General features: G+C 36.9%; 2 protein-coding genes and 1 long non-coding RNA gene across 6 annotated transcripts; 1 reads left to right on the top strand and 2 right to left on the bottom strand.

Annotated features, from left to right (window-relative positions):
• Positions 1 to 2,409: 2,409 nt before the first annotated feature.
• On the bottom strand, positions 2,410 to 21,869 carry LOC123864380. Its single transcript, XR_006795760.1, has 3 exons — positions 21,860 to 21,869; positions 6,554 to 6,557; positions 2,410 to 2,751 (listed from the first exon to the last, which is right to left on the bottom strand). It is a non-coding gene; the product is annotated as an uncharacterized LOC123864380 (long non-coding RNA).
• On the bottom strand, positions 16,460 to 18,654 carry LOC123864367 (dTTP/UTP pyrophosphatase). 2 transcript variants are annotated; one of them, XM_045904764.1, is made up of 5 exons: positions 18,638 to 18,654; positions 18,340 to 18,561; positions 17,939 to 18,180; positions 17,192 to 17,338; positions 16,460 to 16,710 (listed from the first exon to the last, which is right to left on the bottom strand). In XM_045904764.1, exons 2-5 carry the CDS (start codon positions 18,427 to 18,429, stop codon positions 16,566 to 16,568), a joined length of 624 nt encoding a protein of 207 aa, XP_045760720.1. In that variant the 5' UTR covers positions 18,430 to 18,561; positions 18,638 to 18,654; the 3' UTR covers positions 16,460 to 16,565. The 2 variants fall into 2 exon arrangements, with proteins under 2 accessions (XP_045760720.1, XP_045760712.1); XM_045904756.1 differs by having other exon boundaries at positions 18,340 to 18,647.
• LOC123864361 (sentrin-specific protease 1-like) lies at positions 18,892 to 25,260 on the top strand. 3 transcript variants are annotated; one of them, XR_006795758.1, is made up of 8 exons: positions 18,892 to 19,119; positions 19,337 to 19,434; positions 19,705 to 19,952; positions 20,461 to 21,509; positions 22,070 to 22,256; positions 23,014 to 23,238; positions 23,845 to 24,065; positions 24,109 to 25,260. XR_006795758.1 is itself a non-coding variant. In XM_045904729.1 (7 exons), the coding sequence occupies exons 1-7, from the start codon at positions 19,028 to 19,030 to the stop codon at positions 24,004 to 24,006; spliced, it is 2,061 nt and encodes a 686-aa protein (XP_045760685.1). In that variant the 5' UTR covers positions 18,892 to 19,027; the 3' UTR covers positions 24,007 to 25,260. The 3 variants fall into 3 exon arrangements, 2 of the variants coding, with proteins under 2 accessions (XP_045760685.1, XP_045760698.1); XM_045904729.1 differs by having other exon boundaries at positions 23,845 to 25,260; XM_045904742.1 differs by lacking the exon at positions 18,892 to 19,119 and adding an exon at positions 19,149 to 19,265 and having other exon boundaries at positions 23,845 to 25,260.
• The last annotated feature ends 1,120 nt before the right edge of the window (positions 25,261 to 26,380 follow it).

Genomic DNA, 26,380 nt, shown 5'->3' with positions numbered 1-26,380 from the left:
GATCTAAAAAACGCTAGACATTGCTAAATCCGTTCAATTATAGGTAAAAAAGATAACATTCCTACCGGTCGCTAATATCAGCATCATTTGCATGATTCCCACGGAAAGGCATTTAAAAATAAATTACAATATTTTTATCAAAACCGGTCAAGTGCAATGAATGTAACTTTCTGCCTAGCGACATCCTGCGACTACCGTGTACGAATTTATGATTAGGGTTGGAAAAAACTGGCCAAGTCCGAGTCGGTCTCACACGATTTTTTTTTTGTAGTTCAACGGGGAGAACCTACTCTATTGGTTTCCAAAAATGCTCCTCCTGAAAAGTAAGCCTTTTGTAATAGTGTATTTATTCGTAGGATACTACGATGTATGTAAACACAGGTGCACTGTCAATCCCCTCACTCTCATTGTCCAGAAAAGAGGACCGAAGGCTTAATGTGATCTAAATCACTTTTAATATCAAAAAGAGATTGAGTGTCTGGTTATTGACCCCTACTATACCTAAAACTAATCTAGCCAAGCTATCGTATATCCAACTTCCTTAATTACATAATCATCGAGCGACCAACGCCTAGACTGGACGCGGAATGCCTGGGAAACCTAATAAAGGTGGCAGGGGTACCGCTAGTGCCGGGAATGCGCTAAAAAAGCGCCACAAAAACAGTTCGCTTGCTACTCCGCCGTATTGGGTGACGAGTGACGCCGGATGCGTGGCCTTGCGAGGTCGTCAGGGGGTGCGTTCACACCGATGCGAATGTCGTAATAAACAGTGTACCAGTCATCATTATCATAATCAATCCATCACCGGCTCATTCACATTCAGTGCAAATTTCACATTCGTCAACATAGTTCTGATGGCCGAGTGGTAATAGTGTTGAAGTTCTTAAATATGGCGTGAGTTCTAATCCTAGTGGGGGATTGCTTTTTTATTTTTGCAATTATTTATTTTGTCTTCTTTATACAGTCAAAATTATCATACTTTCAAACAATATAATTATAAGCAAGAAAAAACAAAAATAATAACACTTTTCTATTTTAGAAGTTATTTATTTGTCTTTTGTGCAGTTCATAAATTATTATAATAAGCAAGAAATAAATAAGACGCTTGTCAAAAAATTAACACATCAAGTTAACAGAAGGTATACAAAAGAGGAAAAAAAATTGACATACTTTATATACTCCTATTACTCCTATAGTAATTTAAAACCAATATCGATGTGAAGTATGCTAAAAGTCGGTCAAGTATGAACGTAATGTTTTATTTACGTTTTGGGTTACTTTTAGGTTTGTGAGATGAATCAACATGTTAATTACTTAGTTAGAAATCAAAATCAATTATAACTTCTAACTGCAATAACAATAATATCACTCACAAATAGAATAAAATTAATTACCTATACTTTATTTAATAATGTATAAAGGTAGGCTACCCTCGTAAGCTATTACTTTTTGTAATCGACTCGTCATGTTAGTAACCATATTCCAGCAAGTATATGCTGCCCCACAGAGACTCCCAGGTTGAAGTTACCACTTTATTCAAAGTATAATATATCGTTTACCTGTTGTTCTATTATTATGGTATTTTACGTCCATCCTTGTCCGACTCAAAAGATTTTTCATTAGTAAAAATAACAACGTAATTACATCAGTCAAAGTTTATATATATTACATTGCAAAATGAAAGTCTATGTTCCTGGTGCAAACCATTCGTAATATTTTCTTCGTAATGTATTCCGGCAGCAAGCAAATGCTTCCGCACAGTTTGTAGAACAACATTGTGCTTGGTCGCTGTCAACCAAGTTTTTAAAAAGGAATCCACGCTATGCATTGCAACGATTTCTTGGTGGTGATGTTACTCCGTCTTATAAGCTGATGGTTTGAGCCCAGGTCAACAATTGTCTACATGCCCCGTGTCTCCGTAGTGACAGACCCACAAGCGCACGGTATTCATTTTTTTTTTATTTTTTTTTTTTTTTTTTTTTTTATTTAAAGGTTTACTAGCGATTTAACATAAATAATTTAATAACTATAATAAATACATTGGTTTTTCTATCATGCTTAACTATGTTAAATCATTTAAAAGTAAACACTACATGCAAATTCCGTACAAATACCACAAAGAGTTACAAAGAGGATATTATGCTAACTAACGATTTTTCTAGTTCAATGCAGTATGAAAGATACATATTATATTTAAAATGAATAAGCAAGATAAAAAATTAAAATTAACTAGGTACATTATCTAATGATACAATTTTTAAAGTTTATACTGTTACTGTTTTCTTATATTTTAAACATACTATGGTCTTATTTCTAAAATAAGTTTACAATTCATAAAACCTACTTTCATTTTCTAATGGTAGTTAAACAAAATATATATATTATATAAATTTTGAATAGTGACTAAAATAACAATATGAAAAGTTAAAATATAAATTCATTAATTTTAAGAATACAAAAATAAATTAATACCTTATTTACACTATAATATATATGTTCAGTTTCGTGTACAGCTATTTGACTAGGTCGCTTATCACTAGCTTGCGAAACATAGCGAGCGAATTTGTATTTATGTCTATCGACCGACTACGCTCGTTGTATAGTTTACACAACCGGGGCAGAGTAGCGTTGGCACCAAAGACTGTTCTACTGAGTGGTGGCACTAAGGGAGTTATGGCAGCGCGTGGATATCTACGCGGCACTCTGAAATTGATTTGGCTAAGTAAACTTGGACAGTCTACTTTATTTCATCTGTAAATGATTATATCCTGGATTAATACATATGTTACTTTTTATCCTGGAAAATTAATGAGTTCCCACGGGATTTTTAATAACCTATATACACGGGAATGAAGTCGCGGGCATCAGCTAGTATTTACTATATTGGTTACATTGTTATATTATAATGCGTCTGATTAAAAGTATTAAATGGATTAAAAACATTACGCTAACATTTAGAAAATACTAAATTCACATAAGTAAAAAGCATAAACATAATTTCAATACGAGTAGGTTATATTTGTTTACTTACCGATGTCATCGATTTCGGTTATGGAAATATTCCGCTCAAATATCAATCCCTGCATTTTAAACAAAGATAAATAAATGTTCCACGGTGGTGAGAAGTTCAGTAGTTATTCAGTGTGAAAAATAACACAATACACCATAAATGAATTAACTACTAAGATCTATTAATCCGCGTGCTCAAGTTCTATTTGACAATAATTTATAAAATAGGTAGGGTGGATTTAAAAAATGGGACATCAACACTACACCGCATAATTTATCGTTTTGTGGGCTCGAAACATTTCAGTGATGAAGTATAACTATAATAGTCCTTAACTGTCTTGTTTTAAAGCTTAAATTCGTCCACATATCTACAGCCAGCACTGCAAGTGAAAACTGCTAATTAAAGTCGTGAATTTTAGACGTTATCTCAAGGTGGTTTAAGGCCATTTTACTCTGACATTATTGTGCTTCGACGATCGGATTCTATCAGCGTGGGTAAGCGGCAATACTACCTAGTGCCTGCTGTGGCACAATCAGCGAAATATGTAATTTGTAATTATTGCAAGTAGGTATGGTGAAAAGAGACCGACAATTCATTAAAGAGAGATAGGTGTAAAATAATAAGTAAACGAGTTATGCACACACATAATACTTCGTTGTGTTGCCTGGTTACCGATTTGTTTTGCTTTGTGTACAAAAAACCTTTGATAACGATCATAGAATTAAGTAAGCTTATTTATGATACTACACTACAAAATATATTAAAATTAATACACTATGTTACGTTTGTTAGCAGCTGTTTCGGCCTTTGTATGGAATCAGTTCCAGAAACTGATACTGGCTGAGATATTGATAGTTGGAAGTGTTCGCTATCGGTGTAAATGCGGCCGATATCACACTACGCATGAACCGGTCGCGTAACTGTCCTCCGCAGTCTCAAGAGTCTCGATTACTATTACGTAACACACTAATGATGACACCATACTATCTTAGTATTTACATTTAAAATTATATCAAATTCTTTCGCGCATTTTTTAACCCCCGACCCAAAAAGAGGGGTGTTATAAGTTTGACGTGTGTATCTGTGTATCTGTGTGTCTGTGTGTCTGTGTATCTGTGTATCTGTCTGTGGCATCGTAGCGCCTAAACGAATGAACCGATTTTAATTTAGTTTTTTTTGTTTGAAAGGTGGCTTGATCGAGAGTGTTCTTAGCTATAATCTAAAAAAATTGGTTCAGCCGTTTAAGAGTTATCAGCTCTTTTCTAGTTTTCTTGTAGAAAAGAAGGTTAGATAACCGTTAGGTTCATAATATTATGACAATAGACAAATGTCAAGATGTCAAGATGGACGTTGCCTAAATACATAATTATTTATTTGAAAATGATGTTTTGGAAAACTCAAATACTTTGGATCGTCGGGGGTGTTATAAATTTTTAATTTACACTTGTTTAAAGATACAATAGGTAAGTAAGTACCATATGATGATGTGTTGAAGGTCATTATGAACATTAAAATGAATATTTGTAGCAAAAGAGGAACCGCCGAAGCATTGCCAGCTTTTCAGGAATTTGTTGGTCTGTCCCTTGAATAACCCCATGTTGTAATCTAGTGGGAGAGTTGATTCCACAGTTTGCATGTGTGGTCGAAGTGCATCAGGCACCCAGGTGATGAGAGTGAAATTGCTTATGGCGGTGGTATAGTTACGCACGTTTAAAAGCAAATAAATAGATGACATCATGGAAACCTGCACGAAGCACATACATCCGTACATACACAAATCACTTTTAAAACAAAATCTCATAAATATGGTACACGTAACAAGCACAAGCTACAATTAACTAAAGCTAGGACTAATTATGGTACCAAAACTATACAGTTTGAGGGAGCGCTACTGTATAATGACTTGCCAAAACACATATCGGAGGAAAAATCTTTTCCAAAATTTAAAACCGAGTTAAAAAAGTACTGTCAGACAATAGATTGATAGATAGATAGATATATATTTTAGTTTTGTAAACTTAGGATATAGCATGTTTTGAAATATCATTATTGTATAAAGTCACCGTACCTTTAAAAATTATGTTTTAACTATATTTATATTTAGAATTATTCTCATATAAGTGAACATTGTTCTTCTGAGAAATAAACTCTTTAAACCTAAAACCTAAGCACGCGTGAGAGTTCTCCTTAACGTTGGCCTATGGCCTAAGCCTGGACCATTCTCATTTTGAGAGGAGACCCGTAATCCCAGTTTAGTGCATCATTTTATGTAGGCATCTTCTAGGTAAGCGCGCTCCATCTTAGGCTGTACTATCATTACTTGCCAGCAGGTCTGATTGCAGACTTAAATTAAAAAAATATATATATACCTACTTAGGTATCTACTTATATTATCTGCAATGGTGAAGCAATGATACTGCCGGAAAAGTATGTACAATTTATTGTGTTACGTTTGTCATAAGATTACGTATGATTATTTCTGTAATACACCTACCTAAGTAATAGGATAACTTAATGCAATAACCGAAACCGATCGTTGCTAAACCAGAGCGGATGTTACGGGTTGGTGATAGTTTACACTAACTGATATTATACTTTCGGATTAGATTTGGTTTAAACTTAATGAAATAAGATGTAATGTAGCTATAACTTCCTCTTATCTTAAAATTAAAACCCAACGCATACTTACAGAGAGAAGTTTAAATTAAAACTATTAAACTCGTCGAGCCAGTTCCCTTGTTCTACCTAAAACTAGAACAAACTACGGCAGAAAACCCCTTACCTATGAAGGAGCACAATTATACAACAGAATACGTCTGCACACCTAAAAAATGTGCACTCATTCAATAGTTGCTTACATTATGAGTAATATAAATCACTTTGAATTAAACCAATGCATTGAAGGAGTATTTAATTAAATGCACCCAATGGCTAAGTTTGTACCTATATTAATTTCATTGTTTCAAAATTAAGTTCTCATGTAAGTGACTGAAATCTTATATTAGAATAAATGTTTTAAATCTAAACTGAAGTGAAACGTCTAACAGTCTGTTCTATACAAATTTTGCAAACTTCCCGATGAGTTAGCGGCTTGAAATTTTAAACATTGATAATGTAATATTAAACATAGATTGGAACGGGATCTTCTTTCCGAACTGGCAGTGATAGAGTCTTGACATATCATAAGTGGCACTTGCTGTCCTACATGAAATTTCGAAAGACACCTCGACTCTGCTCTGCCGGTGTGCGTTCCGCCTAATTTCCAGAAAATAAAGATTGCAGACACACAATCTCTAATGTATCAAAGGTACCTAATACCTATGCATACTTAATTAGTTTCTCTCGTTCGCGGTTCGTGTTACCTTATCTGGAGCAGTGTGGGAGCGGTGTCAGGTTCGACTCCCGGTGGCGGTCATTGCTAAACTGATTAGTTTCATTTGCGCTATCGCCATTTTGTAACCGTAACTTTATTGTTACGACCATGAGAAATATAAACAGGTGTCAAGTAGAGATTTTGTTCCAGGTCAAAATTGTGCATGCTACAGCACTGTTTAACCTATAGGTATTAGTAATATTAAAAAACTGACTAACTGACATAATAATTTAAACCACGTAGAGAACAGAGATCAATCTGTGCTGGGTCTAGAGCTAGACACTACACCGATTGCCATCGCGACCTCGCTTTATACGAATTTAACAACCCACTCTGTGGAATAAATAAATATTTTTTTACTGTTTCATATTTTCTGCATCTCAATGAGAAATCGACTCATTAAGGTGTCAAAATATTAAATACTGGATCCGAATTATTTATATCATTATCTTATTTTTTACGACATAATATTTCACGAATGTTGTCGAATGTCCACAACACCATATTTGGGTCTCTCGTTGCCTCCGCACGCCCCCATGTGACATTAATTTATCAACCTTCAAAACCCTTTACCTTAAGTAGGGCCCAACAACAACAAATTAAAAATCATTATTTATTTCTGATTAACATTATGGACTGCTTGATGCCAGTATAACTTCATTGGCAAAATTGTATTGCTTTTTTTAAATTATGAGTTTAGCTTTAGGGATAAGGAATTTAAAAAAAATTTGAAAAACAAGTAAATGGTCCTAGATATTATGCTTAGTAAGCGCAAAAGAAGTAGCCTAACCTGGAAATGAGGCTAAAAATAGATCTGTTGATGAGAAGATGATGAGAAGTATTGAATTTTATCAATAAAAATACTGTCTCATAATAATTCTAATATAACTAAGTATGTAAACAAACAATCGCTTCGACACGTGTGTGGCAACTTGACCTACAATGGCATAGTTTAATATTTATTATCACCTTCCGATAGCGTCGTGGGCGCCGCCCACCGCGCCCGTACTAAGGCAAATATCCTAAACCGACGTTTACGGCTACCCTGCCTACGTAGTTTACGTAACTTTTGTGTAAGGTATCAAAAGGTTACAAAATTTAACTTCAGCGCCATATGGCCTTTTAAAATTTGGCCATTGTAAATTAGCTGATGCCCGCGACTTCGTTCGCGTGGACCTAGGTTTTAAAAATCCCGTGAAAGCTCTTTGATTTTCCAGGACAAAAGTAGCTTATGTCCGTCCCCGGAATGTAAGCTAACTCTGTACCCATTAAAATCGGTTAAACTGTTGGGCCGTGCAAAGCTAGCAGACAGACAGACAGACATACTTTCGCATTTATAATATCAAGTATGGATTAGCTGATGCCCACGACTTTAGCCACGTGGGCACTGGGCATGTTTTTTTTAAATCCCGCCCGAACTCGTTGATTTTTTGGGATAATAAACTATAGTCGTACGATGCAAGACTAGCTACTTAAGTAGTAGTACAGCTACTAATAACTAGTTATACTCCTGTTTAACTAGTTATTATCCTACCCTACCCTACCCTACCCTATATACATCCTACTTTATGAGCATGACTGTCTAACGTTATAACGTTATGAAGAGCACACCTAACAGTGCATATTATTGCTTTTCACCTAAAAGTAGTAGGCGGATCCTGACCCACCTTTTATTTTTACTAGCCGTGCATACACATACAGGCGGCGCGCCCTACAATACAATGTTATTAGCTTACACGTTTACACTAACAAACCCTACAGTACAAAATTAGATGACTTTACTGCACCGTTACTACTTTCTGTGGCGCTGGTGCTGCGCTCATACTGGTCGAGCAGCTGGGTCCAGTTAGTAATTGAAATAGTCCAACAATGAACTCATTACAGTACCTTACACATTGAAATCCTTTGGTACAGATTGAGAATCTTTTATTGCATGTATGCTGTGTGTCACTAGTGCCGCATCTATAATAGTTTAGTTGCGTTTTCGATTCTTATTCGTTTTTGGCAACAGAGCCGTTACATTGATGAGTCGCATTGGTTTGATTAAAATATCTTTTATTTTTATATAGGTAGTCTTATACTGGACGTCTGAATAAGAAAACACTGCTGGGTAGAGTACTTACTACTTACCTACTTATTCTGTTAATACCAATATCGTCTGCCATTGCATGGTTTTCCTTCAATGGTCTACTGGCTTACTTTTGATTGAAAAGAATAAAGAATGGAGTCGTGTGCTTTATTTAGATTAGAAAAGAAAATAGTGCTTGCTCCAGTAGCTCTCCTGCGCTGAACAAAGCTCGCCGCCCTTCCACGAAACATTGTAACCCCTTTGGCTGTTTCCGCCGCCTGCTTCCGGCCGCGCAATGTCAAGTTTGCGTTTGCGCACGTAAACGGATCTAAATGACAAAATAATGCTTCTGCTTTGATGAACAAACCGGTTAAGTGCGAGTCAGTCTCGCACACGAAGGGTTCCGTACCATCGTACAAGATATTTTAACATTTTTGTGTGCAACACTGCAATATAATGACAACAGCACCATCTATATTATGTGATTTAGTAATTTTTTTTCGTAATATTGTAACCACAAATTCACGGTTTTCTCCTTTACAGTCAGACACACAGATAGATAGACAACAAAGTGATTCCATAAGGGTCCCGTTTTTGCTTTTGAAGTACGGAACCCAAAACTTTACAAGATTAGAGCTTACCTACTTTTTTTGGGATTTATATCCAGACCAGAATCTGAATTATCCTCCGTATCCTCGTCAAGAACACCTAAATAATGGCCGACCGCCGAAGCCACTACCGGCCTCAACAGCTCAGTGTTAAAATTAGCATAATATGTATTTTGTGTTTGAATGCTGTCCTGTTATATTTTAATGAACTGTGGAAAACGCACCACGGAATATAGGATGCATCTCAAGCGAAATTCACTAACAAAATGAGTTCTTGTGTCTTTTCTCTTTAGCCTTGAGAGACCACCAAGGAAGATACTTATTTATAGAGGAAACATCGATCTCAAGAAATGAATTGAAAATAAATGAAATTATATATTTCATCATAAATATAGGGCTGCATGATGATAAGTTAAGACTCTGCCTAGAAAGAGTTCAAGTACTACGTTCATATTTCAGCCAGTGTTCATACCTAAGTTTTAGGCATGTTTTAGGTAGGTCGGTATATATTTAGATAGGTACTTAAGTGTTTAAAAGAGACTTGCTAATGCATTAATTACTAAATTATTAATGCATATGCTTCATGTGTATGGGCGTCTGGGTTAACGGCCCTAAAAACTGTTTTCTATTTTGAACTCATATTCAAAATTGAACACGGTTAAGCAGACGGTAACTAGATAATTGTTATTAAATGCTAAATACAGTTCGCCCACTGCCCACTGGTGGGTGGAAGGGTTTCGTAAATGCTTTAAGTGGTACAAAGGGCCGAACCTTGTATTCTGATATCTCGTATTAACATATATGTAGGTAGTAACTATATCGCCCACTATGATTGATTAGGAGAAAGTTCATGAGGAAATTAAATACTGTTGTAAACATGCCGGCTTCTTTTTATTTGTTTAATTACTACAGACTTAATGAAAAGTGAACATTTTACACCTTTGTGACCAAAGCACTATTTCTTATCGCACTTCATCGTCATCAACCCGTCGCCCGGTTACTTTGAGCCAAGGTCTTCTCTCAGAATGAAGAATTTGGCCATAGACTACCACACTGGCCAAGTGCGGATTGGCAGACTGCACACACCTTCGAGAACGTTATGGGGAACTCTCAAGCATGCAAGTTTCCTAATGTTTTCCTTCACCGTTAAAGCAAATGATATAATAACTATATTTAATTGCTTGGAATTCATATTACTCGGAAAAGTTAGAGGTGCGTGCCCGGGATCGAACCACCGACCTCCGATTAGGAAACCGACGTCTAACCACTAGTCTATTACCTCATTTTGACGGATACGCGACAGAATAATTTAAAAAAATAATAAATAAAATAATAAAATATAGTTAACACAATATAATTATTAGTTGTACACTGTATCTATAAGCAAACTTTCAGCTCTAACGTCTCAGCTGGTACCTACTTACCTAATAAACTAAAAAAATATTTTGTCACTAACTTTATTCCCTAACTGCAACTTGGTACAACTTAAATCATTGATAAGTAGTAAGTACCTAGATAAGTAGAATCATTACCAATTCGCTAAATCGACAGTCGGGTTCGGCAGTTTGGAATGGAGCTCGGCGCCACATGCCGCAGATCCGGTAGTAGTCGGGACTCGGGAGAGGAGCATCTGTTCGCGTTCCCACACCCGCCCCGAGGGATTTGTATTTATACCATTTTTTTATTAGATCTGTAATCGGAAGTAAACTGTATTGTTGTTGAGTTTAAGAAACTGTTATTTAATCATGAAAATACATACCTATTAAGTGTTATTTTTGACTAGCCGATGCCTGCGACTTCGCCCGCGTGGATTTAGGTTTTTTGAAATCCCGTGGGAACTCTTTGATTTTCCGGGATAAAAAGTAGCCTATGTGCTAATCCAGGGTATAATCTATCTCCATTCTAAATTTCAGCCCAATCCGTCCAGTAGTTTTTGCGTGAAGGAGTAACAAACACACACACACACACACACACACACACACACACACACACACACACACACACACACACACACATACAAACTTTCGCCTAATTCGAACTAATCGGCTTCAAAAAAGGAAAAATTACAAACACATAAAGACGTCTCTACTAGTTTTTTAAGGCGTGACCTACCTTTTGCTACACGCAAATAATAACAAGAAATCGTAAAATATAATACCTGGATGATACCTATATTTAGGTAGGTACTTACCAACCTATAATTTAATTAATCTACGACATGCCTGGTTGCATTCTTCATGGGAATCCCACTAAAGTATTTTATTACCTTTGCAATCGGGGAAAAATTACTGTACTTATGTATTCCATATTAATATTCCATTGTCAATAAAACAAAACTACTTAATCACACCATGAACACATCATGTAACCTGGGATGATCACCAAATATAAAACTTTATTCAATTGTAAGTAAACGGTACCCAAACACATAAGAACAACAAAACCACAATACTTAATTAAAGACCTTGTACCAAAACCACAAAATCCGAAAACGCAGGCGTTGGAGTATGCACGCATTCCAAAAAACCAGCGCTTCTCAAACGGTAGGTCGATATAGTGGATAATAAACAAAACTTAATGCCAGGCCGAAATAGTTCAATTGGTTGCAAAGCTGAAGTGGCTGAAGGCTGAAGTGGGCGCCCATATGGTTCGAAATACCGATAAATGTTTCATGTTGTGGTCTCAAGGGTCGAGAACGGCGACCTAGCATCGGAAAGCGCGGCGTTGAAACACCTTCCACTAGGTGGACAGAGACATCAAACAAGTCACAGGGAGCCGTAGAATTCAGGCGCCACAAGACCTAGTCCTTACATGAGACGTGTGTCCAGCTGTGAACGTTCATCACACTTCACACTTAATATTATAAAGGCGAAAGTTTGTATATGTGTGTGTGTGTGTGTGTGTGTGTGTGTATGTTTGTTACTCCTTCCCGCAAAAACCACTGGACGGATTTGGCTGAAATTTCGAATAAAGATAGATAATATCCTGGATTAGCACAAAGGCTACTTTTTATCCCGGAAAATCAAAGAGTTCCCACGGGATTTCGAAAAACCTAAGTCCACGCGGGCAAAGTCGCGGGCATCGACTAGTTGGTTGATAATGGTGTTGATAATTAATGCCAGGTCAGCATCAATGCCTAGGATTCTTTATACTTATTATATGTGCTGGCTCACAGCCATCTGACCAGAGAAATGCCTGCGCATGTCAAGTCAGAAAACATGCCTAATACGCGTCATAACCGGGATAGCCTCATTGTTGACTTCTAGCGTCAGTCGGATGTTTTATATGTAATAGTAATAATACATTGCGAACTTTTAAAAAATACAGGTGTTTTAAAAGTTTTGGTGTTTTTTTTTTGTGGTACCTTATCAGTAGAGTCACCTGCCTTCGTTTTTGCTAGCGTTCTACTTGCACCCTACAAAGGATCTATTACTTCGGACCAAAACTATAGTTTCTTCTGAGCTCCGACACATGCGCCGTTTAATTTTTGAAGGACAATTCTGGCTCCAATGACGTGTTATTAAAAAAAGATACACTCAAGCTCTTATTCGTTTTACAAAAGACAATAACAGGATGTAACTTCATGGGTATAAATATCTGGCTTTAAAGTTTGGGAATAGTTTGATGCAAACTATCGATAAAAGCTTGTATTCAAGCTAAAATAGCCCTTTCGACTTCGAAAATAAGTGATAAAATTGTTTGTATTCGTTAAGCCCAAGATGAGGTGACAGGTGGCGAATCTCGGTGGTTCCAGTTCCCACAACACACAATAGCTTTTTATTTACGACACACTTAACAGGGCTCTCTCCGTCACTCGTTTCATACAATCGTAGTTCCAATTTCATTTGAATATTAAGCAACCAAAGTCCATGAAATTTTGCAGACATATTCTAGAAACTAATATCTGTGTCTGTGGTGTTTTAGATTTTTCTATAAATATGTAGTTTTAAAATTACAGGGGCTCAAAGATTCGTATGAAAATTTTTAAGACCGCGTAACTTTGAAACCGAATATTTTAACAGAAATCTGGAAAACCACAGACATAGATATTAGTTTCTAGAATATGTCTGCAAAATTTCATGGACTTTGGTTGCTTAATATTCAAATGAAATTGGAACTACGATTGTATGAAATGGTATGAAACGAGTGACGGAGAGAGCCCTCTTAAGTAGCATCTCTTACAAGTGAAAAAAAAAAACAATAAGTTGGTAGCGATGGGAATAACATAACATGTAGGTTGTAGGGCCGGGTTAATGTGCGAAAATTGAAAATTAATTAGCCAATACCTACTTCATCATGATCAACTCATGGCCGGCTCATTACGGAGCACAGGTCTCCTCTCAGAAGAGAAGGGTTTAGGCCATGTCCGCCAAGCTGGCCAAGTGCGGATTGGCAGACTTCATACACCTTTGAGAACATTATGGAGAACTCTCAGGTATGTCACCGTTAAAGACAGGGGTGCGTGCCCGGGATCGTACCTCCGACGTTCCGATGAGAAGAAGACGGACATTTTAACCACTAGGCTATCACGGTTATTTACCTGCCTATCTATTTACTTACGCTATAAATTACAATTTTGATACAGTTCAGCGAATCCCCATGAACACATAACACACATTGTTCCACGTTCCCCGAAGTTGTTCTAATTAATGTTTCATTCACACGGCTGCGCATGCGTCGGACATGAAACTCGAAGATTATGCTTCTACTAACACTAGGGTTAGGTACATCGTAGATACAGATTGTTGCTTAAGACTTCCTTGCTGTGAGTTCTCCATAATGTTGTCAAAGGCGTGCGATGTCTGCCAATCCACACTGGGCCATATTACCTACTAGCTAATGCCCGCAGCTTCGCCCGCGTGGATTGGTCAGATCCCCTGTAGCATCAGGATTGAGGAGTTGGACTCCAAATTTTTTATGAAACAATGTCGCAAAGTTCCTCTATCGATTAAAAAAGAAATGACGCAAATCGGTTCAGAAATCTCGGAGATTTCGGTGTACATAGGTAGAAAAACACAACTCCCTTTTTGAAAGTCGGTTAAAAAAGTAGCCTATGTTACTCCCTGGTCAATTCTCTACTTGTCTGTGAAAACCCCGTCAAAATCGGTCCAGCCGTTCCGAAGATTAGCCTTTTCAAACAGACAGACAGACAGACAGACAGACAGACAGACAGACAGACAGAAAGACAGACAAAAATTTTAAAAACGTGTGATTCAGTGTTGGTATCGTTCAAATAGCCATATGAGCTTAATATGAGGTAGTTATTTCGAAATTACAGACAGACACTCCAATTTTATTTATTTAGTATATATAGATTATAAATGCGAAAGTGTTTGTTGTTGGTATGCCCTTGAATTGCCCCCTCGAAGCAAACTGATCAACATGAATTTTTGGAGGGATACAGTTAAAGAGTCTTTATTATACTTAGTTAATGATCTGGAGAGTTATATGAACAAGTCACGGGCTCTTTTTTTATTCAGATATAATTTAAGTAAATAGCAATTAATTTGAACCCGTACTCATCTTCTACCAAACGCACCACAGCACCAGAGGGTGTCAAAGGTGAAGCAAACAAACAACTCCATGACCTTAAGATCTTTGTATGAATCTCAACGAGTCTAGTCATTACTGCACTTTGCACTGCGCCCGCGCAGCAAACCAACAATAGAGCAGGCGCGTGACTCAGACACTGATTAGTTTCATGAATTAACGTTGCAATGCGGAGATTCACGGACGATGATTTGAATTTGGTCGTACTTAGTACTTAGTAGACCTATCTATCTTTGAAAAGAGCAACCGCCGAGTTTCTTGCTGGTTCTTCTTGGTAGGAAAGGCATTCCGAACCAGTGACAGATGCTCTTGACGATTCAAATGTACTTGTAAAAGTCTAATTGAATAAAAATATTTTGAATTTTATCCCTCTATCGGTATATACCTAATATATCTATTACAGAAATAGAATTCAATTTTTAGGGTTCCGTATCTCCAGAGAAAAAGGAACCCCTTACAACTTCGTTGTTTATCTGTCAGTCTATCGTGTCTATCGGGACTGGTCAAGGACAGCAAAACCTATAGTGTAATTCCCGTTGACGTAGAGCCATGGAATTGCTTGGTCACTCAAAATGTTTATCACCTATTGAGTTTTTTGTCCTTGTCATTTGTATGGGATTATGTAACAGAGAGAGCTCTATAGGTAATAACATGTCACCGTGGATAGAGTGTATGGAGTGTATAGTAGGTATATATTCGATAAATATTCGTCTAGGGAGCGCAATTTAAATTAAGAGAATCAATAGAAACTGCTTAGCTGTTCGTCACTCGTCAGGTAACTCAAGATGCGTGAACTCAATTGGATAATACGAAGTTTCCACTTCCTTATTTCACGACAATTTTTGTGATTGGCCAATTTTCCTACCTAATGGCCAAATTCCCCATAACGAGGCATTATGACAGATTGCGCCAAATAGAAATAAGTAGGTATACGTACATTCCTTATTTGGTGTCGTTCCACCACGTTAAGTGTTAAAATATGCGTTCGAACGCTTTTTAACCCCCGACCCAAAAAGAGGGGTGTTATAAGTTTGACGTGTGTATCTGTGTGTCTGTGTATCTGTCTGTGGCATCGTAGCGCCTAAACGAATGAACCGATTTTAATTTAGTTTTTTTTGTTTGAAAGGTGGCTTGATCGAGAGTGTTCTTAGCTATAATCTAAAAAAATTGGTTCAGCCGTTTAAGAGTTATCAGCTCTTTTCTAGTTTTCTTGTAGAAAAAAAGGTTAGATAACCGTTAGGTTAATAATATTATGTCAATTGACAAATGTCAAGCTGTCAAGATGGACGTTGCCTAAATACATAATTATTTATTTGAAAATGATGTTTTGGAAAACTCAGATACTTTGGATCGTCGGGGGTGTTATAAATTTTTAATTTACACTTGTTCATCTAAAGAATCTTAATCTTATAGCAAACATAGCGTCAACAAACTTTTTGAAGGCGCTGGTAGGTAGTGTAGGTACAGATCCATCTTATACAGCAAAAAAAAAAAAGTTAAAATAATATTTATTATAATTTTATTTGTACATGTAGATACCTAACCTAAACTTATTTAAAAATAGAATTAGGTAACAACAAAAAGAAAACAATATGTAGGAATAAAACACTTAGGTATGAAAAAACACCTAACACAATAAAATATATGAACTAGGTCTATAAATGAAGTAGGTTACACTTATTTACACCCTTAGGGCTGGCGCACATATGGCGGAGCGCAGCGCAGAGCATTTTTCACAGTCAAAGTATAATCGACATTGTCCTCATTGAAATATAATATCTAAAATCAATTGTGCATCCGTGTGGATACTCGCGCATCCGCGCGCAGTCCCGCGCGTGTTCGCGCATTCTCTGGTAGAAATTCGCGTAAAGTGCCACGCGATTAGAAAACTTCGCGGGCATGCTCTGCGCTGCGCTGCGCTCCGCCATATTATGTGCGCCAGCCCTAAGTCTTAATTCACAAATTTTTATCTTTAAACAGCTCATAAAGCACTGAGCAAAGCCGGTAAAGTGGCAGCCCCACCACGGTAAAGTAATCCCCCTCCACTCTCTCCACAAATGTGCCTCCCACTCCTTGTATACCGTAGCCCCCGGCTTTGTCCCTGCAAAAAAAGGTAATATTCCATAAAGTAAACAGGAGAATACATCTGCTTAAACCTTTGCTCGAGATTAGCTTTTTTTGTTGATTGGGGGTTAAGACATCCTCCTCCTCTTTCGGCGTCCGGAGGTTCGATTCTGGGCATGCGCCTCTAATATTATTTTTGAAGTTATGTGTAGGTATTTTAAGTAATTAAATATCACTAGCTTCAATGATAAAGGAAAACATTGTGAGGAAACCCTTATGTCTGAGGCTTTTCCACATTGTGTGACCGACTATGTAATGGCGAAACCCTTCTCATCCTGAGAGGAGAGCTGTCAAAATTCAAAATTCAAAATATTTTTATTCAGTTAAACTTTTACAAGTACTTTTGAAAAGCAAGAACCAGCAAAAAACTCAGCTGTTGCTCATTCCAAAGATTTGATATACAATATTTTGCCATGTATGCCATGGATTGATCATGACGATGATGAATGTATTCTCACATAGGTTCCCCCGTAGCAATGTAACCCTTGATTTGCTCATCATCCAGTTTGCCAAACACTACATTAGTCTTCTCTGTGAACTTGACTACTTTGTCCAATGTCTTCACCACTACTCCTGTGTACACTGTGTGACTCCGACCTGATAAACTGCAAAATACACCATTTCATTTTTAGGGCTATGTACCCAAAGGCCAACGGAACTCCTCCACTGTCCACCCGTCTGTCTGTCTTTCAGTGGGCTGAATCTCATGAACCATAATGGGTAGAGTGCCAAAATGGCCACCATGCAAATTAAAAAGTATGTATAGTGTTATAATATTTTGTATGATGATAGGAACACTATGTTTGCGAGTGGACACACACTTGACAGGTTTTATTGTTCTCTCTCTGCATGCTAATCCACAAAAGGATCATTACTGTTCTCCATTAATCACACCATTTTAGGGGTTTTTGTGGAATAATAGTACAAATTACAAAAGATACCTATCTTTTGTAATTTGTAAATAATAATGAGATAGGCTAGGATCTCAGATCCTTCAGCATAATGACTAGACTATCAGTAGATACAACAGGAAGATTGTGAATTTCTCAGATTTACAATTAAACATGTTACAGAAGATAACTAGAACTATGGCTTAATTATTCTTTCACCTAGTTTATTAAAGAACTACAGAACTAATACTACTACTAACTAAACTAATACTTACCCATTCAGATTTATAATAGTATGGTTACAGGTATATATACCTTTTTAACATATCAAAAGCTTCCTTCTCCGATGTTGGCTTGCCAAACATTTCCCCATCCAAAGTAACCATAGTATCAGCTCCAATGAGTACATCTGGAGCCATGGCTTGTGACTTCAATCTGGTCTCTACTTCTAGAACTTTCTGCAATGCTGTCTCTTCCACAAACGCCGAAAAGCTGCTAAAAGTCTTCGGATCCAGATCTTCCTCAAATAATGAGGGACAGAGCTCTACTGTTAAACCCTGGAATTGACAATCACTTAATTTTAGTAGAGTTTAGATTTAAGCCTTAATCATATTATTATCAAAGCACACAAAGATTGTTTATAATAGTTATATATAGGTTTAGGTATGTGATACATTTTTTGTACATCATAAAAATTTTGGAACTGTAAAACTTACAATATTTTCGACTAATTCTCTTCTTCTTGGTGAACCACTCGCAAGAATAATCTTCTTTCGTTTTAAAACATGCTTTATTGGTTGTAACATTGTTCATTTATTACTAACAACTAAATGGAGTTCTCAAGGATTTTGTATTATAGAAATCTTTATATATGTATAGATTGAGTTACACTTAATTCCACCTTTCTCACACAATTCATAATAATGTTTTCATCTCATCTGCAAAGGGAATTTTATAAAAAAACTATTACGTATTTCAAATTGTAAAGCACTTGTAAAGTGAGGTTAAATTTACCGCGATTAAATTCACACCACAGATCCATACACAGCTGTTAAAATCAATACAATTCTTTTAGTCTATGGTTATAAAGTTGGATACAAACACCCTGACATGAATCCAATTATGATCTAATCATGTTCGCCGGACGTTGAAGAGGTTGCCTGTCTGTCAATAATTGTCGTTATTTATCTGTATTTCTATTATTATCTATGAACAAAGTAATATTTTTGATTTTTGAAGGTTATTCATCTGTGACACTCTACGTTGTCTTGTGGTTGTCTTTGTTGCTGGTCTGTGGTTGCCGTCGTTGCGATAAAATTGCGGCTTGAATTTTTTTCAGTTTCTAAAATTAATTTTACTAATAGTATACGGTAACTAAGGTGATGGAAATACAATTACAGTAAAATGCAGTCCGTAGTGGCTCGAGTGCGCAGTTATCTAAACTGGTTAGTTGGTGAAGACGATATCCCGAGCAAGACAAGCTTCAAAAGAGACAGGTACGGATTTGACATCTCTTGTTTACAACATTGAACAATATTTCCCAGTTATGGCGGCAAAGTCGCAAAGATTTGCTATAGGCATTGAAATTTAAGTAAAACAACATGATCAAGATACCTTTGAACGTTGCTTCCAGGTTTTGGAAGTGCGTGGTCACATTTTACTGATAGAACGTGGTTTGTCTAACGCTCGAACTTAACGCTTGTTCTGTTACAGAAATGACGATGATATCTCATCTGATGATGATCTTCCAACTTTAAAGAGACAAAAGAAACTAAGGAAAACTTCCTTCCCCGATATATTGAGTACTAGAGGTAAAATTGTGTTTACATTTCTAGGACCACCACATTTTTAGTATCTACTTATTTATAGCCATCATTCGCGTGCAAATATTTTGTATAGGCACCTAATATTATGTGCAAACTGTACAATCTTTATAGTATTAGTTTGGATTTTTGATAATCCCTTTCAGTGTGATGTTTAGATATAGGGTCGCCATTGGCCTTCAACTGGCAAGCCTTCAAGTTTAACTTTTCTGTACACCTGAATCAGTACACTTAATTCTTAAGTTAAAACGTTTTCAGATATGTGGGATAATGAAGACAGGCCTGCTAAAAATGTAAGATACATACCAATTCAAGTAGAAACAGGCCATCCGAGCACATCCACACCTAATGAAGCATCAATCAGGAACAACAGAGTACGAACAGTCCCTATCAAATTGGTAGACGGTTCTAATGGGCGGTCCACACCATCACGAAAACCTCGCTTGCAGCCCGTGACGCCGATTTTTCGAGCTGATGTTGATGATACAGAAGATGATGATGAAGAGGTAATAAGTTAAATATAATTCTACAAACCACATAGCCAGGAAACTGATCATATTGCACACAGAAAAAAATTATACAGGGTACAAAATCTAGAATAAACCCCTGATTACAACCCTATTTAAATAATTTTTGTGGCTATATCATTTGAGTTATTTGTGATTGTTTAATCTATTTTTACTCTACTATAGGAAAACCAAAAGATAGGGTTATGATTTTAGCAGTGTGTGTATGTATGTATGTTTGTATTTACGTATGTTCCACCATAAGACCTGAACTACACTGCTGATTTAATGATGTATGATGAATCAAAGCTGCTATTTTACCACACACACACAATCTGATCCTTACTGAATAAATAGTATTTTTGCTTTTCACTGTAAAGGTAACTAACTTAAGGTTACCTGTACAAAACAAGATAAACCGCACATATTATTATCCTGTCTGTGTGTGCAGCATAAAACTTCTGTATTCAGTTGCACAGTAATCCAACTAAACTGTTTGCATTTTTAGGTTATATTGGTTGAAACTAAACCTAAAAAACAGACACACTATTACAAAGCTGTAGCACAAAGTAACAAGAACGAAGATGATGATGATGACGATGACGTCATATTCATCAAAGAAGTCTCTACAATCCCCTACCACAGTGCCAATAAAAATAACGAACATAGGGATGACGGATTTAAGTACTACAAGATATGTCGAAACCTTAACGAAAGGGGTGCAAACCATTCACCCAGGGAACATAGCAAATTTAAAGGCACAGCTGGTATCACAAAGCAATACAAAAAAACTACACCGTTACCAAAATGGATGCAACCAAACACCTCACAATCACGAAATAGATTCTCAACTCTTAACGGAAATGCTCGATCGACATTATCGGAAGTTTTCAATTTGGATGAGAAAAGACGTTACCAAGAACTAATCAAGAAAGTAGGTGATTCTATGAAACCTTCGTCGAAAGGAAAACCTTTAAATATTTACAATTTAGCCGACAATTCTGCTTCATTTCGGTTAACGCAAAGAGCACAAAGAAATGCCTTGAATGAAATAAAGTTAGTTGAAAAAGGTTTGAGTGCGGAAAAGCTTCATGAAGCTTCCAAAGAGTACGATCCGATCACAATCGCATCTATAAACTCGTCGGATTCAGAAGTCGAAATCATTCCTTCCGAAACATCAACTTCATCGTCTGTTAAAATTGCTAGATCTAACTCTTTAAAAGATTCCTTAAGAAATGAAGCATTGACTTCGAATGACTGGGTTTCCAAGCTAGATTCTAAGTATAAAGAAAAACATAGTGATGTTACAGGCAAAATAGTAGATGCAAAACGGGAGTTTGACATAATATCTAAAGTGAATTATGAACAGAACCTAGCGCATTTAGAGCATAAGTTGAAACATGAACTTAGTCTACCAGAGAGTCTAATAGCTGTACCTCAGCCTACGGTAGAGTTACCTCCTTTGACTCTTGAGCAAGAGAAATTAGTTAAAAAAGCAATCGGCCCGGGCCCTGCCGGCCAACTACTAGTAGAGAAATTTAATTTAAGGATACACAGGTACGTACAATTTGTACTTTTCTCTATAGTTTTCTACAATTAAAAATATAATATTGAAATCAATGTGAAAATCTTTATTTTGTAAATCATTAAATTCTTTTCGCTTTTTTGAAATATTTAATTTTTCTAATTTGCTTGCAAAGTATTTATTAGATTATCTCCAAAACATCTGAAACAGTTTTTTTAATAAATAAAAATAAAATTACTCCTACTCCTGTATTACCATTATTAAATCTATAAAGAAAAGAAGTCCTTTACAACAAGCTATAAATGAAGTGAGACAATAATAACCTGAAAAAGTGTCTTATCAAATGAAATTTGATTAGGTTACTGTAAAAATCTATATATACATTTATATAGTCTAGATATTAAGAATGCAACTGTAGCCTCAGTTTTTTGCTGTCCAGTAAAATTTAATTTTGTGGGCTAGTCCGGTTCAGTTCACCAGCTTCTCAATTATATTAAATACAATCCTACAAGTGCAATGCAGCTTAAAATGTAATTTCCAACTTATCTGTTAGCACACTAGCGGAATAAATAACTATTATGCTATATTCCAGGCGCGACCTCCAAACCCTAGCAGGACTGAACTGGCTGAATGATGAAGTGATTAACTTCTACATGAACCTGCTGATGCAGCGAAGTGAGGAGCGCAAGGACTTACCGCGTGTTTACGCTACCAACACATTCTTCTACCCCAAGCTCATGCAGACTGGCCAGGCTGGTCTCAAGAGGTGGACCAGGAAGGTCAGTACATTTCCACACCACCTCCAAACCCTGGCAGATCTGAACTACAAGTCAAACTTGTATGTATGTTCAATTGTTTTATTGTACCGCACTTGTGTGATAATACAAGTGTAAATTAAAAATTTATAACACCCCCCCCCCCCCCCCCCCCCCAAAAAAAGGCATCTTGACAGCTTGACATAAATTTGTCAATTGAAATAATATTAAGAACCTAACGGTTATCTAACCTTCTTTTCTACAAGAAAACTAGAAAAGAGCTGATAACTCTTAAACGGCTGAACTAATTTTTTTGGATTATAGCTAAGAACACTCTCGATCGAGCCACCTTTCAAACAAAAAAAAGTAAATTAAAATCGGTTCATTCGTTTAGGTGCTACGATGCCACAGACAGATACACAGATACACAGATACACAGACACACAGACACACAGATACAACGTCAAACTTATAACACCCCTCTTTTTGGGTCGGGGGTTAAAAATATTACTGCACAATCTTTGTAAGTGGCCATTTATGCAGTAATAGTTTTATTGCACATAATGTGTGGCAGTTTTTACAGGGTGTAACTATTAGCTGTGCCTGTTAGCATTTGCCTAGGTTTCATTGTAGCATTTGTGATACTTAAATATTACCGCACGGTCTTTATAAGTGGCCAATTATGCGGTAATACTTTTATCGGATATGTGTGGCAGAAAGGCCCCGTTACGAGTAAGAATATTGAAAAAGATTATTTTAATCGCGTATTGTAATTTTCCAGGTGGACATATTCGCGCACGACCTCATGGTGGTCCCGGTGCACCTGGGCGTGCACTGGTGCCTGAGCCTCATCAAGTTCCGCGAGAAGAAGATCCACTACCTCGACAGCATGGGCGGCCGCAACCAAGCCTGCCTCGACGCGCTGCTCAAGTACCTGCGCGACGAACACAAGGACAAGAAGGGGCAGCCCTTCGACGACAGCGGGTGGCGCACTGAGAGTCTCAAGGTTTGTGTTTTACTGTAATGAACAAGCTGGTGTGGCAGTGGGCAGGTCATGTCTGTCGCAAAACCGATGGCCGCAGGGATGTATTTACCCATGAACCATAGACGCCTTGAGCCAGAATGGTATGCTGCTAACGGCGCAACTTCGTGTGGGACAACCTCCAAACCGCTGGACTGATGACCTCAAGAAGATAGCAGGAAGTATGTGGATGAGGAAGGCGGAGGATCGTGTGTGGTGGCGCGCTCTCGGAAATCAGCCTGTTTGTGTCCAGCAGTGGACACAAACAGGCTGATTGATTGATTGATAACGGCGCAAGATCGTTCAGCTTTGAGAGTCAGCTCAAGATCTATAGATCTCAATAGTCAAAGTACTTTGACTATTACTATTGAGTTAATTTTCAGTTAAAATGAGACTTTATGCCAGCTGCATAACTCTGTCTCGTTTTAATAGTATCTTATGTCTAAAAATAAATAAAATTTTATTAATTTTTTATGATATTTGAATAGAAACTATAATGTGTTTGTAAAAGTTACCATTACATTTTTGATAACCGTGAAATTAGTGACTTTACGAGCAAATGTATTGAAAACTGCTATTATATTGTCACAGGACATCCCGCAGCAAATGAACGGCAGCGACTGTGGCATGTTCGCGTGCACATTCGCAGAGTTCAGCGCTCGCAACGCGCCCTACACCTTCACCCAAGCGCACATGCCTTACCTGAGGCGCAAGGCCGCCTTCGAGATCCTGCAGGCGAAACTGCTGCTGTGACCACTTGGCGGCGAGTGCACCTAACTTCTTCTGCTCTCACAAACTGTTACACCAACATAATAATTCTGTTGAAAACGTCATACTAATAGTTGCGTACAGTAATACCACTTTTATAAGTCGCATCGTCATAATTCTTTTGCGCAGAAATAACGCCATGAATCTTTAAACACAAAGTGTAACCAGAACGCTATCAAAAACTTTGCGATACTATTATATTACCATAACACAATCCAATGCCAATAACCATTTGCCTTGTCTTGTAGTTTAAGCGATTTAGTATTTTTCAAACCCGCATTGTATAGCGTGCAAAACTCGGGTCAATGCCCCACCTACGACGCGGGATTGACTTCGTGTGGCCTATTACAGGAAAGTTCGTTGACCTCTAGCGTCAGTCAGATGTTTTATTTGCAATATATTGTGAACTTTTAAAAATACAGGATTGTTTCGTAGTTTTTTTTTAGCTATCTTATCAGTAATCATCAGTACTATCGCCTGTCTTAGTTTTTGCTAGCGTTCTGGTGACACCGTATATAGTCCGTACGAAATGAGAACTCACTCGCCATTTTAACTCTATGTCAAAAGTACGGTTCACCTTTAAAATAAAGCCTAAAATCGTACTTTTGACATGACAGTTGACACAAAGTTAAAATGGCGAGTGAGATCTCATTTCGTACACATTGTCCGGATTGCTTACCCGTAACACCTACTTGAAGCAAAACCTACTCATCGCTATCCCGTTTCAACTGCCGAGGGAGAGCAAGCGATCGCACCCCACTGGGATCCGATCTCTCGCTCTAATTTTATAGTGGAAGTGGGATAGCGATAAGTAAGTACTTGCTCCAAGTAAGTATTAAAAGTGAACTTTCTATTACTTCTTCATGTCTAATGCAGACTAAAAGCGAATGTGCACCAATGAAATACCTTATTCCTTTACGTTAAGATTTTAAACACAAAAACAACAGACTCATGCTATCTTGCTCAGTATAAATATTTGCGAGTACAAACAACAACCAATAGCAGGTGGAAGCGCACTATGATTGGTTGAGATATTTAACGCCATTGAGAAATAAGATTTCTGTGCAGGTACGTCGAAGTAACTTATAAAAGTTGTAGTGTACACAATACACAATATAATAATTCAGTTGAAAACATAGTCCTGCTGATACCAACTATGTATTCTTAGAGGTGTATTCACATTTCAAATAATTTATTCGAAAATTGTAAGAAATAAATGGAAATAATTTACATGAGGAACCCTTGTATTTATTAAATAAGTCAGTATGTGAAAATGACAGAATAATCTGAGCATTGTAGGTTTTAAATACTTAAATCAATTTAATTTCCATTGAAATAAATTGGTATTTTGTTTATTTCATTTTTCGCGGGGAAATATGAAATACAAAATTTGAATGAACTTTTTTGAGTGAATTTTTTAGTTTATTATCACCTAAGGATCAAAATAAGACCCAAAAAAAAGGGTAAAATACGTTATTTCAAAACCACACTGACTCAGAAATTTGGATATGATTGTGTGTATATGTTGTTCTAACGATTCTAATCAGGCTTGTTTATTCCTAACTATGAACAAGATAAAAATAATACTATGTATATTTCAAGACTGATTCGAATGTTAGATGTTATGGTATTTGCTAGATATAAGTAAAGGAATAGTTTAAAACATTAATTTAGCTGTACATATTTCTCTAGAACGATTATGTTCTTCCGTTAGTGAAAAAAAAAAACTAAATACATACCTACTAAATATTTCAGTATATTTGTCATAAAATGTAGTGGTTAGATACTTTAGGCGCACCTCTGATACTGTGGTCGTGTTCACTTGCTTTTTTTTTGTGCGCATGTCCGCGATTTGCGCATGCGCAGTTGCGCGTGACAACTTAATTTTTTTATTATTTTATATTTACACAAAAAGTGACTGTCTTATGTTTATTTGTGCGCATGTGCAATTCGTATTCATAGAAAAAGCAAACGAACACAACTAATTTATTTCATCTAAGACATCTGCGTTTAATGTAATGTCAGTAATAGTCCGTACAAAATGAGTTCTCACACGCCATTTTAACTCATCCGTCAACGGTCATGTCAAAAGTACGGTTCTTCTTTTTTTCTCTCTATCTGGCTTTACAAAGATTAGCCAGTGTCAAGTTTGTAGTTATTTGTAACAAGTTAGTTAAACTATACAAGAACGGACCCCGTCTGTGCCGTCGGCCGCCGACATACGCACGGTACCCCCTTAGAGCACTTTCCAGTCAGTTTTAACAAAAAAAACACTCCTAAAAGGCGGAGCACGCCCGCCAGCTAACACCAACACAGACGAAGTCCGGTTCTCCTTTAAAATAAGGACTATAATCGTACT

This window comes from Maniola jurtina, chromosome 1 (assembly GCF_905333055.1).
Source record: "Maniola jurtina chromosome 1, ilManJurt1.1, whole genome shotgun sequence".
In the NCBI taxonomy this organism is placed as follows: domain Eukaryota; kingdom Metazoa; phylum Arthropoda; class Insecta; order Lepidoptera; family Nymphalidae; genus Maniola; species Maniola jurtina.
This window is presented reverse-complemented; position numbering and strand designations above follow the sequence as displayed.